The sequence below is a fragment of the Sceloporus occidentalis genome, unplaced genomic scaffold, assembly GCF_023333645.1.
Source record: "Sceloporus occidentalis isolate IW3139 unplaced genomic scaffold, rSceOcc1.0.p SCAF_14, whole genome shotgun sequence".
Taxonomy (NCBI): Eukaryota; Metazoa; Chordata; class Lepidosauria; order Squamata; family Phrynosomatidae; genus Sceloporus; species Sceloporus occidentalis.
The window spans coordinates 3,198,465-3,215,532 of NW_028316994.1; the positions used below are offsets into that span (position 1 = coordinate 3,198,465).

The 17,068-nt window shown below is 43.5% G+C and overlaps 1 protein-coding gene across 1 annotated transcript in view; it reads right to left on the reverse strand.

Moving 5' to 3' along the window:
* LOC149303559 (progestin and adipoQ receptor family member 4-like) overlaps positions 1-17,068 on the reverse strand; it is a 30,935-nt gene that overhangs the window by 5,953 nt on the left and 7,914 nt on the right. The window contains exon 2 of the mRNA XM_089480075.1: positions 673-891. Within this exon, the coding sequence (XP_089336201.1) occupies positions 673-891 (219 nt within the window). The remainder of the gene's footprint in view (positions 1-672; positions 892-17,068) is intronic.

Here is a 17,068-nt window from a genome sequence, read left to right on the forward strand (position 1 = left end):
TTCTGAAGCCCTACATGCCCATTCCATGAATGATGGTGAGCTGGAGAGGGATCATACAAGTGTCGGGCTATGTCTCTGTAGCTGGATGTTAAATGATGACATTAGATGCTGAAACCAGTGAAGAAGCGCAGCAGATCTCGGCAAATGATGTACAACTGTCCCTCCATATTCGCTACGGTTAGGGGCACAAGACCCCTGTGAATATGTAAAAACCACAAATAACAAAAACACTTATGTTTTTACCTGAGAGGACACCTCTCTAGGAATCTCTAGGTCCTTCAGTGCAACTCTGTGGTCAACGTCCAACAGACACTGACCACAGAACTGCGCTGAAGGAGCTACATATGCCTAGTAGAGTATTCTCTCTAGGAATCTCTAGGTCTTTCAGTGCAACTTTCAGTTAAAGTTGACCATAAAGTTGCACTGGAGGACCTAGATATTCCTAGATAGAACATATTAATCAAATCCGTGAATAATCAAATATGCAAATATGGAGGGATGAGTGTAATTGTTTTGTGTCTTACTATAGGAACATAGCTAGATGCCACTTTCACCAGACATAGAGTGGATTCAGCAGTTCTATGGAAGATACAGGGGTGGTGGTAGTAAATGGATCAGCATAGCATTGTTCCACATATAGAACTCATATGCTACTCTGAGCCTTAAACTCACCCAAGGTGTTGACCATGCATATCCCACACATATCAAGGGTAAGCAAGATATGGTAGACGGTAGGACCTCCCTCATGGTTCATGAAGAGGTGGTAGAGCACGCTGCCCAACTGTGGAAAGATACACGCCAGGTAGTGCACAATTCCCAGCCATGACACTGTGAGTCGGGTCCATGGAATGGTCAACGGCAGCACAATAAGAAACCCAAGTAGAGGTATGCCTGGAAAAAAAGAAAGAAAAAGACTAGATTTGGCCTAATATTCTGTCTCTAAATAGGGATGGCACTGAACCTCCCTTTGCTTGCAGTCTACCCAATTCTTCCTATGTTTTGTGTCAACCTAAAAGTTTATCTTCCACACATTTTACTCATTACAGAATTTTCAAGGTAAAAGACATTCACAAGTGGCTTTTCAGTGCAGCCTTCTACTCAATTCTAACAAGATTCAAAATCATAGTCTTGGTAGTCTTTTTTGAGCATTAAAAGATGTAAAAGAATCCTGTAGCACCTCTCAAAGGTTTTGTGGACTCTGGTCACTTCATCAAATGCAACCTTGCATCTGATGAAGTGGTCTAGAATCCACAAAAGCTTATTCTACTAATTTCTTTTTCTCAATTTCCAAAGGTGCTCCAGGATTGCTTTAATGTCTTTTTAGTACTAGGAAGAATTAGATAAAGTACCTTCACTTGCACTTAAGAGATTGTCCATCAGTATCATCTCTTCCTGCTGCTGCCCATTGACTTCCCATCTAAAGCTTTTCTGTCCCCTCACACCACTGGAACTATACGTTCTCTTCTGCCAATGAAGCAGTTACTCAATGAACAGATTGGAGCCATCCTAGTCCATGTCTCCATTTTGAGTATTCCAGCTTGGGTGCTGTTATCCAAAATGCCAGGGTCCCGGGAGGGCACGCACTACCAACATTCATTGGGGAAATATTAGTAGCTCAACTGAGAACAGCAAAGGGGTTCTGACAAATCAAAGCAGGGCTCTAGCCTATGAATACCAGCTCTGAAACATAGAACTCCAGAGTGCAAGGTTCAAATTAGATTTATTTATTAATCAGGATGAAGTCACCATCCCCAGAGACACTCTCACACACGCCTCCACAAAATAACAATGTAGAAGACAATAGCAGACAGAGATTCCTAAGGAAAACAGTTCTCTGGGCATCTGCCAACTGGAGGACCTGTCCTAGAGAGTCCTAGAGAGATGTTGTCTCAAAAAAGTGGTTTTTTAAATCTCCTCCTCCCTCGCTTTAATGCACCTCTAATCCCAGTGAATGCAGTGGGCCCACTGTACTTTGGAAACTTCTGTGGTCCCCTGTGACAGAGAAGCAAATTGGGGGAACGTATTTCTGAGGACTACTGTACCAGGCCAATCCCATCAATCCCAGCCAGTATTGCCAATGCTGTGTGGTGATGGCAGCTCTAGTCTAATATCATCTTGAAGGTCAGATGATGATAGTTGTAGCCCAATGTATTTATATAACTAAGCAAGTTAGAATGGCAAGCAGTCATGGCAAAAGTGGCAGGAATACATGAACCAGATTTCTTTTCTCAAAACTAGCCACTGCAGGTGCATCTACACTGTAGAAAGAATGCCATTTGACACCACTTTAAGCATAGCTCCATCCTATAGAATCCTAGGTTTTGTTGTTTTACAAGGTTTTTTAAGCCTTCGCCATAAAAAGAGTGCTAGTGTCTCTCAAAACTACAAATGCCAGGATTCTGTACAATGGAGCTATGACAGATAAAGTGGTGTCAAACTGCGTTATTTGTACACTGTAGATGCACACTTTGTTGAAGAGGTTGCCCACTATTGAAACAAATAAATGCCGTTATTGTGTAGCCAGCATAGTAAATGCTCCTGTTGCAGGAATACATGCGCCAGATTTCTTCCTCTCCTAGAACTAGCCACTCTGGGTGCATCTACACTGCAGAAATAATGCCATTTGATACCACTTTAAGCGCTGTAGTTCCATTCCATGAAATCTTGGGATTTGTGGTTTTACAAGGTCTTTACCCTTTTCTGCCAAAGAGCACTGGTGTCTCACGAAACTATAAACCCCAGGATTTTGTAGGATCTGCAGGAGCCATGGCAGTTAAGGTGATGTCAAACTGTATTATTTCTACTGTGCAGATGAACCCTCTGCCACCCTTCTATCCCTGTTCAGCCTGGCAGGCCCCTTTTTTCAGCCTCTTCCATTCACTTCCAAGGTTACAGCCTTACACAGATCAGGTCTCCCTGAGCCCAATTACTGTGCTAATTGAAGCAGCCTGAAGCCAAATCTCAATTATAAATGTGATAAACACCCCCCTTGGAGTTTGTTAAGAGGCCAAAAATTCTCTTTGAGAGAGGCAGAGAGAGAAACAGAAGAGACTCTGGGGGGAACTGAGTCAGCAGCCCAACCCAGGAGGACTTTCACCTTACTCAAAGCTCAAGAAGGACTCCAGAGCCACTCTTACCACCAAGAAAGGGTGCTGGCATTCTCACCCATCCCCAAGGCAGGGCTCCTGCATCTTTAATAGCTTCACAACACATAAAAATGCAGTTGGTGAAGCCCCAACCAGCATCATTAACCAGCTCAATTATAACATTTATTCTGGGCAGGACAAGTTCTGCCTGGCACATTAAAAACATGAGTTTTACTAAGTGAAGAAAATAGGTGGGGAAGCAAACAGTAAGCTGCCCATTAATGTGTTATGGCAGAACTGTGAAGAGTTACTTTTGGCAGGACTGTAACAACCAGGATCCCCTAGCTGTATTCTAGGATTGGTATTTTTTCCCCTTGAAGATGATTTACACCAGGGGTAGGCAACCTGCGGCCCGTGGGCCGGATGCGGCCCGGCAAGGCCTTGGGACCGGCCCCAGCCCGGTCCTGCCGCCAATTGCCGCTGGAGCCTTTGGCCTCTTGCGTGAGGGCGTGGGGCCTTTGGCCTATCAGGAGCAGGTGGGCGAGGGGGGGCAGCGGCAGGCAAGGGGGGCAATTGTCTATAGAAGCCTCCGAAACATGCATTTATATTAACATTTTTTTAAAAATCAGCAAATTTTTTGTGTGTCCTCCATTTTTTTAAAAGTGTCCTCCATTTGAAAATTCTGTCCTACATTTGTCCCAGTTTATTTATTTAATTATTTTTTTAAAAAATTTAATTATTTATTATTTGGCTTCGGCCCCCCCAGTTGTCTGAGGGACAGCAACCTGGCCCCCGGCTCAAAAAGGTTGCCTACCCCTGATTTACACCTTTATAGGAACACCAAGTACATTTCTATACTGCTTATCAGTGCACTTAAGCACTCCTGAAGCGGTTTACAATGTGTAAGCTAATTGCCCCCAACAAGCTGGGTATTCATTTTAGTGACCTCAGAAGGATGCAAGCCTGAGTTGAGCTTGAGCCCTTGGCTGGTATTGAAGTCACAGCCTTGCAGTCTGTGAGTGAGTGGCTGCAGTACAGGTATTTAACCAATGCACCAACAGGGCTCCTTTAACAAAAATTGTTGTTATTGTTATGTGACTTCAAGTTAACTGACTTATGGCGACCTTATCCTAGGGTTTTCTTGGCAAGATTTATTCAGAGGATGTTTGCCATTGCTTTCCTCCAAGGAGAGAGAGTGTGACTTGCCCAAGGTCACCCAGTGGGCTTGCATGGCTGAGTGGGGGAGATCTGAATCCTGGTCTCCCAGAGTCCTAGTACAACACTCCAACCACCACGCTACAATGGTTATCTTCAACTGTAGAGTCTTCCTGGAAAACAATTCCATTCCTGGGACGAAAATACAGAACATGCAGCCTTAATCCATCATTAAAAACAGAGCTTGGAAATGTACAATAACATCCAAAATCCACCAAATAATGATGCTTTTATTGGACCAGCCAAATGTAAAAAATATCTGTTGCAAGCTTTTGAAGCTTCACTGGCTTCTTCATCTGGCAAAGATGTTAAAAATCATACGGGGGGGGGGGGGGTTTAAAATGATGTTAGTCCCAAGCCTGCAATTTGTCAAGATGTGGCTGTTCTCAGTTCAGATGGTTCTGGAGGAAAATTCATGTAGGCTGGCCTGCTCCTTCTGGCCATGTGGGTACTCCAGGAAATAAAGGATTTTTACGTTATTTACTTAAGTTTAGAAACATTACTTTTCATGGCTACAACTTCCCAAATCCTCCATCCAGCATGGCCAATGGCCGCCTTCTATTAAGCTATGATTGGTCCATCTAGCTTAAGACAGTCTGCACCAGCATTCCCTATTCGTGCTGATGGGACCCTATTTGTGCTGCATGGCTGTCTGGGGGATTTAGGAAACTGTAGTGCAGTAAAGTAACTTTTCCAAGCTCTGCTGTGGAAACTAGGAATCTCCTTTCATTAAGTAAGACAATTTGTCCATCAGGTTCAGGCCATCTAGCATCTCCTAATCGCATTTATGGGATTTGAAGTCCAACACCTTTGTGGGGCACTGGGTTGGAGATGGCTAGTATATACTCACCAGTGGTAGATCTCCAGGACTTCCATGGCCTCCCTTAAATAATAGTCAAGAATGGCTTTTGACCTCATGCCCCAGTCTGAGGAGTCTGTGGGGCCTGAAACGCAAGAACCTGGGCTTGCAGGGCTAAGGAACAGCACCTACAAGAAAGGAGGTGAACTTCTGCCCTCCAGCCCCATCAGATCTACTCCATGTCTGGAAAAGGATTATGGAAGCTGTAGTCCAAAGCATTCAGAGGGCCAAAGGTTCCCTAATCCTGCAACCTTATAGGGTGAAAGCAGACAACCGGTGTCTTAACCAAACCATGATGTCTAAAGACTGCTGCTTTGAAACAGACCTAAGGGTAGAATTCAAAGATATAGCCATGTCAGTCTGTAGAATCAGTTTGTAGAGAGAGCTTGTTAGCACCTTAACTGAAAGAAATTAGTTGGCAGCATGAGCTTTCGTAGACTTAAGTCTACTCCCTCAGATGCATTTGGCAATCTGAGGAAGCAGGCTCAAGTCTATGAAAGCTCATGCTGCCAAGTTCTTTCTTTCAGTCTCAAAGGTACTACAAGATCTCTCTAGACATGAGAATGTTTTTTCCACCCCAACCTCTGCCGATTCCCAGGAACCTCACCTGATGGGATGATAGTGCCAAGGACAACGGGGAAGCCGTGTCAGCAAATAAAGTGCAACTGTGCATTCTGCTGACAGTAAGGATTGTGGACCCCAAGCACCAGATGTACAGCTGCAAATGCCTTCAAAATGCAGCCAATCCCTTTAAAGAAGCCACGCAGCAACTTGGTGCCCTAGGCTCCACAGAGAGGGTGTTTTTTAAAAACCTCATAAGAAAATATGTTGGATACCAGCTAAAAGGTAAGCTGTGTCTGCTCTACTCCCATTACCATTCTGTTAGCCAATGGGGAAACTCGTTTCCAGGCCTTGAGAAGGAAAGAGAGCATCTAAGACCAAGAGGATGACAAACTCGGGAAGGAGGCAGAAGCAGAATACAAGATTATAAAGTACTTAGTTCTGTACACTGTAAAGGGATAAATGGAAATACTAACAGGCTTAGGAGGATAATTGCTGAAGTCATGTGGATCCTTAAACTAGGCTGTAGATCAGGGTTTTCAGTACAGAAATCGGAATATAAAGAACCACAGCCTTCCTTTTCTAAGCAAGTTTCTAGTCCCTAAGATTATGAAGGCGATGCATGGCAGGCGGATCAACTTCAGCCCTCTAGATATTGATGGACTGCTATCACCACCATACAAACCAATGCGGAGGGAAATATCAGCACTGTCAACCAAGCAGCAGAAATGTTTTGTTTAAGTTTAGCTCTATCCAAACACATTATATATTAACCCTTTAATTGCTTACATTGTATTAAAAATGTTTGTTGATGTCATGCCAGACTGCCTGATAATTCTTCCATGGTTATTGATAACGCTAATTCACAAAGTTGTTCTGAGCAGAAAATTCCACATAGTGTTTCCTGAGGATTTACAGGACGGATGGGATCATACAGCCCTCTAAAGGCTCTTGAGTTGCAAGTCCCATCAATCCTAACCAGAATAGCCTATGGTAAGGAATGCTAGAAGAGGAAAAGAGGGCAGGAGACAAAAACAGGCTGCTGCCCATGGCAGAAATAAAGCAGTCTGACACCACTTTAACTTCCATGGCTCAACATGATGGAATTCTGGGATCTGTAGTTTGGTGGGGCACCAGAGCTCTCTGATAGAGAAGGCTAGGTAGCTCACAGAACTACAAATCCCAGAATTCCATAGCGCTGAGTCATGCCAAAGTGGTATCAAGCTGCCTTATATCTGCAATGTAAATACACCCAGGGATAGATATACTGTACATAGACCTGAGAGTCTGCAGGGCATGCGTGACGTCAGAATTTGGGAGAGGATTTCAGTTGCCTCACTGCCCTCATTAACAATTAGCAGGGCACTGGCCAGGATTTGTACCCTGTGTTTTACCTTAACAACATTCTCTTTGCTCTTTGTATTTTAAGTGTGGTAAGGAAATGTGTTTCAGAACTCAGCTAATAAACTAAATATTCTATCACAAACACTTTTATTGTATCTCTGTAAAATACAATGTATGTATGCATGTAAGTGTGTTTTGTCCTAATGTTGCTACTTCCCATGACACAAAAAAGAAAAAGGGAAAAAAATCAAGCTCATAGCAGCTACTGTGTAGAAATTTTCACTGCCCGGTGAGTGGCAGGAATAAAATAATGTGTGACACCTGCAGATTCATTTAATGCAGTTGGCAGAGCTGCAAATATCCTTGGTACAACATTTAGATTTTAAAAAAACCCAGAGCTTGAAAAAGTTACCTTTGAGAACTTTGTCTCCCAGTGGCCATGATGGCTGAGGGATTCTGGGAGCGCTAATCCAAAGCAGTAATTTTTTCAAATGCTGAAAAATATACAGACACCTGCCATCCTGCCCTAGTGACCTGGGAACTGTCACTGCAACAGATGTGTAATGTGTTTGGGGCAGGGGCCTGTGTCTTTGTAAAGTACTATATCCACAGACTGGTTTATAATTAAGTGATAACAGTAGAAGAGAGGATTGGCCCATTTCTCAGAAAATTTGCGGACCTTCATCGATTTGCTGATGATGAAGCTCTGAGAACTACGGTTAGGGATAATATGAGATGTGAGGCAGACTTATGGCAGCCCTAAGGCCATAATGGGATTTTCGTGGGGTTTTCTGGGGCTGAGTGTGTGTGACCTGGAATTCCATGGCTGAGCAGGGAACCAAACCCAAGTCTCCAAGGGTCATAGTCAGGTGCTCATATCACTACACCGCGCTGGCTCTATCTACATGTAATATTTTCCCTGCTTCCCTGAGATTTCTGGCTCAGGGCATGTCCAACTCCCCACCATCACCGCTGGCACTGTAGGAACCTGCTAGCAGGGTCTGGCAGCCTGCCCATCCAGCCCCAGGACCTTTTTTTCTGAGGGTCAGTAGTTGTGTCAGTTTCCCAGGACATACTTCTGCCACACATTTAAAAGAACAGGAGACAGCGAGGTTATTTCCCTGCAGGGAGGCAAGCTTAGTGAGCTGAAGGATAGGACATCACATATCCCACTGATCTTCTGTCTCCAGGCCTAAAGAAACAGCAGCTGACCAGAGGCCTTCAATGCCATTCTTGTTGTCCTCATTCAGAAAGAAAAAGAGAAAGAGAGACGTTATTCTCCTCGCCTGCCTTTCCTGTTCTCAGTTTTCTGCTTATGGACCTGTCACACAAGCATAATCCCAGCCTTGCCCTCCTCTCCTGGGACATGTAGTGGATCAGATATCCGACCCGGAAGTGTCAGGACAGTGTAACATTAAACAGTCATGAGTTTGTGCTCTGAGCCAGAAATCTCAGGCAGGCAGGGAAAATACCACATACAGATAGAGCCAGTGTAGTGTAGTGGTTTGAGCATCTGACTATGACCCTTGTGGAGGCTTGGGTCCGACTGCCCACCCAGCCATGGGAACCTGCTGGGTGACTTTGGGCAAGTCACACAGTTTCAGACCCAGAAAACTCCATGATAGGTTCGCCTTAGAGTTGCCATAAGTTGGAAACAACTTGAAGGGACACAACAACAACAGATAGAGCTAGCAGCCTGGGATGACTGCTTTTCTCCCATCAGACCCACGAGAGACCACTCTTGAGAGACGGTCATCTCACATCTTGTATTACACCTAACCATAGTTCTCAGAACACCAGCATCAGCAAATCAATGCACATCAGCAAATTTTACAAGAAATGGAAAAACAAATTTTTCCTTGTATGGTTATCAATTAATTATAACCCAGTCAGTGGACCTAATACAGTACTTAACAAAGTCACAGGTCCCTGCCCCAAGCACACAACACATGTGTTGCAGGGGCAATTCCCAAGTCAGTAGGGCAGTAAATCTACTTTGGAGTTTTAGTCTGAATTGTAAAGTGCCAAAGTGCTAAACACTCTCATTTAAATAGAGGTCCCGCTTCTTTAAATTCATACTGAAACTCATCAAATTGACCACCACTTTTGAAATCTAGATCATCAGTAGTCAAAGGCAGGAAGCAGTTGTGGAAGCAAGGAGTCACAGCTTGGAGAAACTACTTTACTGGACTGTTGCTGTGTGCCTTCAAGTCATTTCTGACTTATGGTGACCCTAAGGCAACCCTAGCACAGGGTTTTCTTGGCAAACCTTGTTAGGAGGTTTGCTATTGCCTTCCTCTGAGGCTGAGGTCCAAGGTCACTCAGTGGTTGCATGGCTGAGCTGGGAATCGAACCCTGGTCTCCAGATTAATAGTCCAACACTGCAGCTCCCAGAACCACCCAGCCAGCATGCTGGCTGAGGGATTGTGGGAGCTGTAATCCAAGAGAGCAACTTTTTCCAAGCTCCGATGTATGCACAAATGCAAATTCATGCTTCCTTGTTTAAACATCCAAGGTCCACCAACTGCACAAATTCAGTCCAACTTCCCTTTGCCACCTTCACCATCAGCTGCTAAAATGTATGCCACTTACATCCGGAGCTGCTATTTCAGGATATCTAGGACAAGATCTGCCCTGCTTCCTAGGGGCAGGGGAGCCTCCCATGACGTTGCCCCCCCCCAACAAGATGAACCAGGGAGAGAGGGAGGGGGTAGAGAGGGAGGAAAAGAAAGAGCTGAGCCTATAATAGGATCACATCATTAGCCGTCTGGAAGGAGCTAAATAAAAAACAGTTCTAGGAGGATGAATAGAAAGTGGGAGGATGGCCCATGGGGCGGGGGGGGGGGGCAACGTACTTAATACAGAGCATTGAAAGGCAAGATCAGGACAGACCATTCTCCCCTCTTAATGCTCCCCTGTGTGACACTACAGAGCCAAAGAAAGAGTTTTGGTGGTCACCTGGCCAAAGATGACCCAGTTCAGGATAGTGGGCCATTGGTATCTGCTAGGGTTTGGTTCCAGGACCCTCATGGACACCAAAATCTGTGGATGCTCAAGTCCCATTAAATACAGTGGCATAGTAAAATGGTTTTCCTTATATAAAATGGCAAAATCAAAGTTTGCTTTTTTTGCATTTATATATATTTTTAATATTTTCAAACCATGGATGCTTGAATCTGTGGGTAAAAAAATCTGTGGCTACGGAGGACTGACTGTATATTTCTTTCTGGGTAATGACCACACGAGATGCAGTAAAGGCTGAAATGGTATTTAAAAAATAAAAGATCAAGGGAGAAAATCTGAGTCTTTTCAGACATAATACTGTAATGGACTTTCTCTAGTCAAGAGATGTTTATAACTGATTGTGAGATAACAATGTCAAATGGGAGGCAATGCCCATCTCTTTCCAGCATGAAGCTTCTTTTCCTGAGCTTTTCAAGATCAGAGACAGAATGCTGGACTTGATCAAACTTCAGCTCCGTCCAGAAAGGCACTACAGAGCTGATCCTTTGGACTCCCCCAACTTCAGAGGTTAAGCAGGTTTTCACCAGTGATAAGACCTCCGCTATGGTGGAAACCTGCTATCCCACCAATGAAAACTCCTTTCTCCAGCACATTCACTGGCACCATGATTTTACTAGGCAGCAAGTTAAGTCTGTCTTATTCTCTTGAGCCTTGAGCTGCAATTAATATTGATCTTCTCTTAGCTACTGTTGACCTACTTTATTCATTTTTAGGCTGTGATTATTTAATTTCACCAGGAAGATCTCTTATGACTTTAAACCTATTTTGGAGATTTTGTTCTGGTTTTACACACACACACACACACACACACACACACACACACACACAATCGGTGAAAAACAAAAATTTAAAGCAAAATTTTACAATCCGTGTGGTTTCCATCGCCTAAGATCCTGGCTGAATCCCAGCCTCTCTGACTCAGTTTTCATATCTGTGTAAGGGGAACAACACCATAGTTCATCTCACTGGAGCAAAATGCTTCCTGATACAAGAAATTGAGCAAGCAGCCAGTCACAACTCATGGAATGCAGGGATATGTGTGTCTATGGTTATAATTTTAAAACAATTATTTTAAAAAGCAAAGAAGCTTGTATGTAAAAGGGGTTACATAGGACCAGTTAGAAACAGAGAGGGCCAGTAAAGAAGAGAAGAATGGTGGTGATATGAATAGGGCTTTTGTGGAGCTGAGAGGGTGGAAAAGGTTGAGAGAGAAATGTTCTCTGTTTGAAACCGAATGTACTGTGTGAGGAACCAGCATAACCATAGATTTTGATTTTATCTGGTACTATATACAGTGGGGTTTGATTCCAGGACCATGGATACTAAAATCTATCGATACTCAAGTCCCATTATAGACAATAGGGTAGTAAAATGGTGCCCCTTATATAAAATGGCAAAATCAAGGTTTTCTTATTGGAATTTATATTTTTAAAAATATTTTCAAACCATGGATGGTTGAATCCATGGATAAAAAGAATCCAATGGATACAGAAGGACGACTATATCTTTATGGTTTTTATTTTGTACTGTACTTCTCTGTTTGGATGTGTTAATTTAACAATTAACAAGGAAGACCAGCCACAGTTTGCCACATAGAACACAATGTTCTAAGACCTCTGTGTAAGGTGCTCAGAGCTGGATCAGGCTGGGATTTTGAAGGTGCTGCTTCACTCACACTATTTCAGTTGCTTCCTCGAACCCAAACAGATGATGAGACAGTCCAGTCTTACTCTTAGCTACATGGGGAAAAGGGTCAGAATTCCAGCCCAGTGTCCTTGTTCTACCTCTCAGCTACACATATGTCCCACAAGGTCAAGAAATCCAGAACAGCTCACATTACCCGGGCAGCTGCCTCCAGTCCAACTGAGTGCGGGTACCACTGCCACACATTCCATGCAATGCAAAACCTGCCAAATTCCCCCAATCACATCTCACTCCTGTTGTATCCACCCCAATGACAGTGCCATCTGAGGATGATGGAGGTTGTAGTCCAGAACTTGGAAAAGTTTGGGTTTTGAACCAAAAGTGCCCTTAATTTCCTGCCAACATGGCTAGTAGGTGCGCTGGCTGGTGGATTCTGGGAGTTGCTATCTAAGCTAAATCCAACCCATTTGGAGGGCACTGGATTAGGGAAGGCTGCTTTCCTTTCTATGCCACATCTTTATAGGCGGGTCAGAAAAGCCTGCCTCAGAACCCAATGATCCACATCAGTATTCCCCACTTGTCGTTTCCAGTGCTTTGTTTTCTCTGTGTCTTAAAAAAAAAACCCAGCATGGTGCAGTGGTTAGGTTGTTGTACTAAAAGTAGTTGCATTCAGACTCAAAACTCCATGAAGGTTACTATGTGAACGTAGGCCAGCCACTATCTCAATCACTATCCCAACCTACCTCAAAGGGTTGTTGTGCAATGATAAAATGGAAAAATGGTGACTAGTAGGGATAGCAGGTGGCACCCTGAGCTTCCTTGGAGAAAGTACTGTATGTATTTAAAAAAACTTAAGAGAAACAAACAGGCAAACACATGATCAAAGTAGAAATATTTAGCATCCAGGACAAAATTCAGCACAGTACAGATATCAATAATAGGCACGTAGCCCTTAGAGGTGCAAAGATAAACCCAAAACACAGGTGTGCAGTTGCCAGTGAAGCCAGAAAGACGGCATTGAGGTGCTGAGTAAGACTGTTAGGAAAAATGACTTAAGAGCTCCACATAACATCCTGTTTATGCACGCAGGCCATTTCCAATACGTTGCAGAAGAGGTCAGATAACACAGGCAAATAAAGTTGTCTCCCCATATTTATTTACTTAAATAAATAAAGGGAGAGAGAGTTCTTCCCTCTTTCTCTCATACACACACAATTGAAGGTAGTTTATGGCTCGATGTCATACAAACATATAGGCCATCAAAACGTTCACATACGAAAATGTATGAAACCAAAATCAGAAAACAGAGATGAAGCATAGTCACATCTTTCACACAACTATTGACAGGAGCAAAGTGTGAGGGAGGATTAAGGTAGATTTTGGGGAGGGGGACGAGAGCATTGCCCTCCCATTTCTAGCATTACAGAGTGAGAAACTGAATATCATTAACCGATAGAATGCATCCAAAATCCACAAAACAGGGATATCCTTATTTGATCAACCAAAATGCACAAAATACATGCATCAAAGTTTCGAAGCTCCACTGGTTTCTTCATCAGTGTTAAAAATCATTCAGGAGAAAGAAAAATATGACGGTGTTTGTCCACAGGCTGGCATTTTGTCAAGATGTTGTTGTTGTGGTTCTCACTTAGGATGGTATAGAGAGATAGAACCTCTATTTGCTCTACTGACATTCCCTTGGTAACTTTGCCTACACTCCTCACCCACTTTTTGAGTTCGAAGTTACTGCAATGCTAGAAATTTGGGGTTCGTTGTTGTGTGCCATCATTTCCGACTTACTGTATATACTCATGTATAAGTTTAGAAATTTAGGTCAAAAAATTGACTCAAAAAGCCTGAGTCGACATATTCATGGGTCAATGTAAGTACTGTATCTTAACTCTTATTTAAAAGAAGGAACCATCCCCTGGTGAAAAGCAAGAGTATAATCTGTCCTGGAACAACTGACCCTCTCTACGCTCTCATCCATCTAGCCTTAAGAGTAAGCACAAAGAGTTATGTCTGTTGGAATTTTGTACGTTCTTTGACATTGTTTTGCTTTGCTTCATCTTTTAGATACTTTGCTATACGCCTCTAAGTTTTACCCTCAATTTATCCATGGGTCATAGATAAATCCATAATTTTCACCCCTAAATTTGCCCTCGACTTATACATGAGGTCAACTTAGAATATGTACAGTAACTCTAAGGTGAGCAAAGGAAAATTTCAGTGGGAAGGACAAAATTGACATTGGGCATTGGCTGATATTTGGCTTCACTCCTGGGTGGAATTATTTTTCAGTTGCTGAGGGTTAAGGCTAATTCAGACCAATATTTAAAACTAAATATTTAAACTTAGATCAATATTTAAATTCAAATTCAGACCAATATTTAAAACTAATTCCTGGAGTGGAATTGAAATCCATTACTTCTGCCATTTGGAGGTTTCTCCTGCTCATTCTGCTGAATAAGGACCGGAATCTCTGCTCCAAAGGCTTGGATGTACGGCACCACAGAGTTACAATAACCCTATTTTACAGATTTTGGAAGCAAACTGAGGCCTCAAGAACAAACATGGGTGGTCAAGAGGAAGGAGACAAAGCTCCTGGTTTGTGTGGGATGATCTTTCACATCAGGGGGCATTTTGGCCTCTTGTGTCTTTCAGAATACTTGGGAGGAGGAATTAAAAAAATAAAAATAATCAATGTGAAGTCAAAGGCTTTCATGGCCGACATCCATAGTTTTTGTGGGTTTTTCAGGCTATGTGGCCATGTTCTAGAAGAGTTTCTTCTGGACGTTTGGCCAGCATCTGTGGCTGGCATCTTCACAGATGCTGGCGAAACGTCAGGAAGAAACTCTTCTAAAACATGGCCACATATCCCGAAAAACCCACAAAAAACTATAAAAACAATCATTTTCCTGGGCAGGCCTTTCTAATCCTCTGCATCCTGGCTCCATGAAAGGTCCCTGCCTCCAGTTCTTAATGGAAGGCCAGAAGAACAAAATGACTCTGACACCCTCTTGCTTTGTGCCTGGATTAGTCAGGATCAACAGCGCTTAACCCACCAGGAATGGAAAGGTAATTCACAGCGGGACTCCTGGGCTTTGTGAGGAGGGAAAATGAACTTAGAGCAAAAGGCTCTCACGAACAGACCAGATCTGCTCTATGCTCAAGTCAGACCATTGTCCCTTGAAAGAGTTTCAGAGTTGGAAGTGGCATTTTAGTATAATGGGCAGAGTGTTGAACTAGCACCTGGTAGAACCAGGTTCCAGTATCCATTGGGCCATGATATTTAATTGCAAGGTAACCTCAGGCCAGCCACTCTTTCTCCAGACTCCACCTGACCTACTTCGCCGGGTTGTTATGAGTATAAAGTAGGGAGGAGTAGCGTCATATGCAGAAAGGCTGGGTGCAAATGTAACCAATAAAAATAAGCAAGTAAAATAATAATTAACCCAACCGCCAAAAGTGGGACAGAATTGTAACTAATGTAAGTAAAGTAGGTATGTAAGTAAATATCTAGTTTTAGCAATTAAATGCATCTTTCTGGAGTACAGAACAAACATAAGGAATATCTCCACCACAAGATGAAGGCCTGGAATGTATCCATAAATATGTAAATAAGATACCACACATCCAACGGCCACAATAGCTGAATGGAGCCTCCATATGCAATATATCTATGAGGACTAGATGAACAGGGGCAAAATAAGGAATGGTTGGATCACTCTCATGCCCAGCATTTTGAGCTTCCCAGAGGCCTGCAGATGGCCACAAAATGTTAGACTAGAATCCTGGAAAAGTTAATTTTTGGAGTACTGTACATTATAACTTGCAAAATCCATCAATCAGCATAACTACCCACCTTTGCCCCCCCCCCCCAAAAAAAAAAAAAAGCCTATCCCTGTCCTACTTGACTGACTTTCGGCTAGTTCAACCACAGCAGTTTTTAATATTTCTTGTTGCGGTTGTGTGCCTTCAAGTCACATCTAGCTTATCATGACCTTTAGGTGCACCAATCATGAGGTTTTCTTGGCAAGGCTTGTTCAGAGGTTTGCATTTGCCTCCTGGGATTTGTAGTTTGTTGTGGCACCAGAGAGTGTGACCTGATCAAGGTCAACCAGTGGGTTTCCATGGCTAAGAAGGGATTCGTACCCTGGTCTCCAGAGCTGTAATCCAATACTCAAATCATTACGCCTCATTGGCTGTTTTAACATCCTAATTTCCACCCACCCCACAAAAAATTACTCCCTTTGGACCCAGTCTCAAGTGCCTATGCTGCTAGGCAGGTCCCAGGTGTCTGGTACGTGCTGCTCTCCCTGGAGATCCCCACCTTGTCCTGCACCCAAACTAATCAGCGTCTGCAAGGCAATTCCTTTGGGAAACTAGTGTAAACACACACACACATATTTCACCTGGCTCAGCAGAACACAAATACAACAATTTCCTGGCTCAAAGTTTCTTCTAAGGAGAACACCTCTAGTTTTGAAGGACGCAGTCCTCTTCATACACACACACACACACACACACACCACAGAGGTTGTAACCATCTGTAGTTGTTGTGTGCCTTCAAGTTGTTTCTGACTTGTGGTAACCCTAAGGCAAGCTGATCATGGGATATTTTTGGCAAGATGTTTTCAGAAGTGGTCTGCCACTGCCCTCCTCTGAGGCTGAGAGCATGTGACTTGCCCAAGTGGGTTTACATGGCCAAGTGGTAAATTGAATCCTGCTCTCCAGAGTCATAGTACAATGCTCAGATAATTACACCATGCTTGCTAGCAGTTCTTGTTGTGGTTGTGTGCCTTCAAATCCTTTCCAACCTATGGTGACCTTAAAGCAAACCTATCATGGGGAGTTCTTGGCAAGTTTCTTTGGAGGGGTTTGCCATGGCCTTCCTCTGCAGATCAGAGCATGTCACTTGCCTAAGGTCACCCAGTGGGTTCACATGGCTGAGCTGGGATTCGAACCCTGATCTCCAGAGTCATCCAATGCTCAAACTGCTACACCATCCTGGATCTCGTTGTAACCTTCTAACCCAGCAGTTTTCAAACTGCTTCAAACCTGGTTCAGTTTCCTGCAGAAGGAAAACGGTTGACAAACGTGGTCCAGGATGTTGTATCCTTGTGGGATAATGGTTCACAGATCCTCATGGATCCCTGAATCCTTGGTACCACTGCAGGGATTGCGCTGCAGACACAAATAAACACACAAATAAATTCCCCCCTGGTTTAGGAGTTAGAAATCTGCAGCTCTAACCCAGAGCCTTGCTCCATTCTCAGCAGTGGGAAAAGAAACACACCCAGGAGCCTGGGGGATATTGATCCATTAAACACCC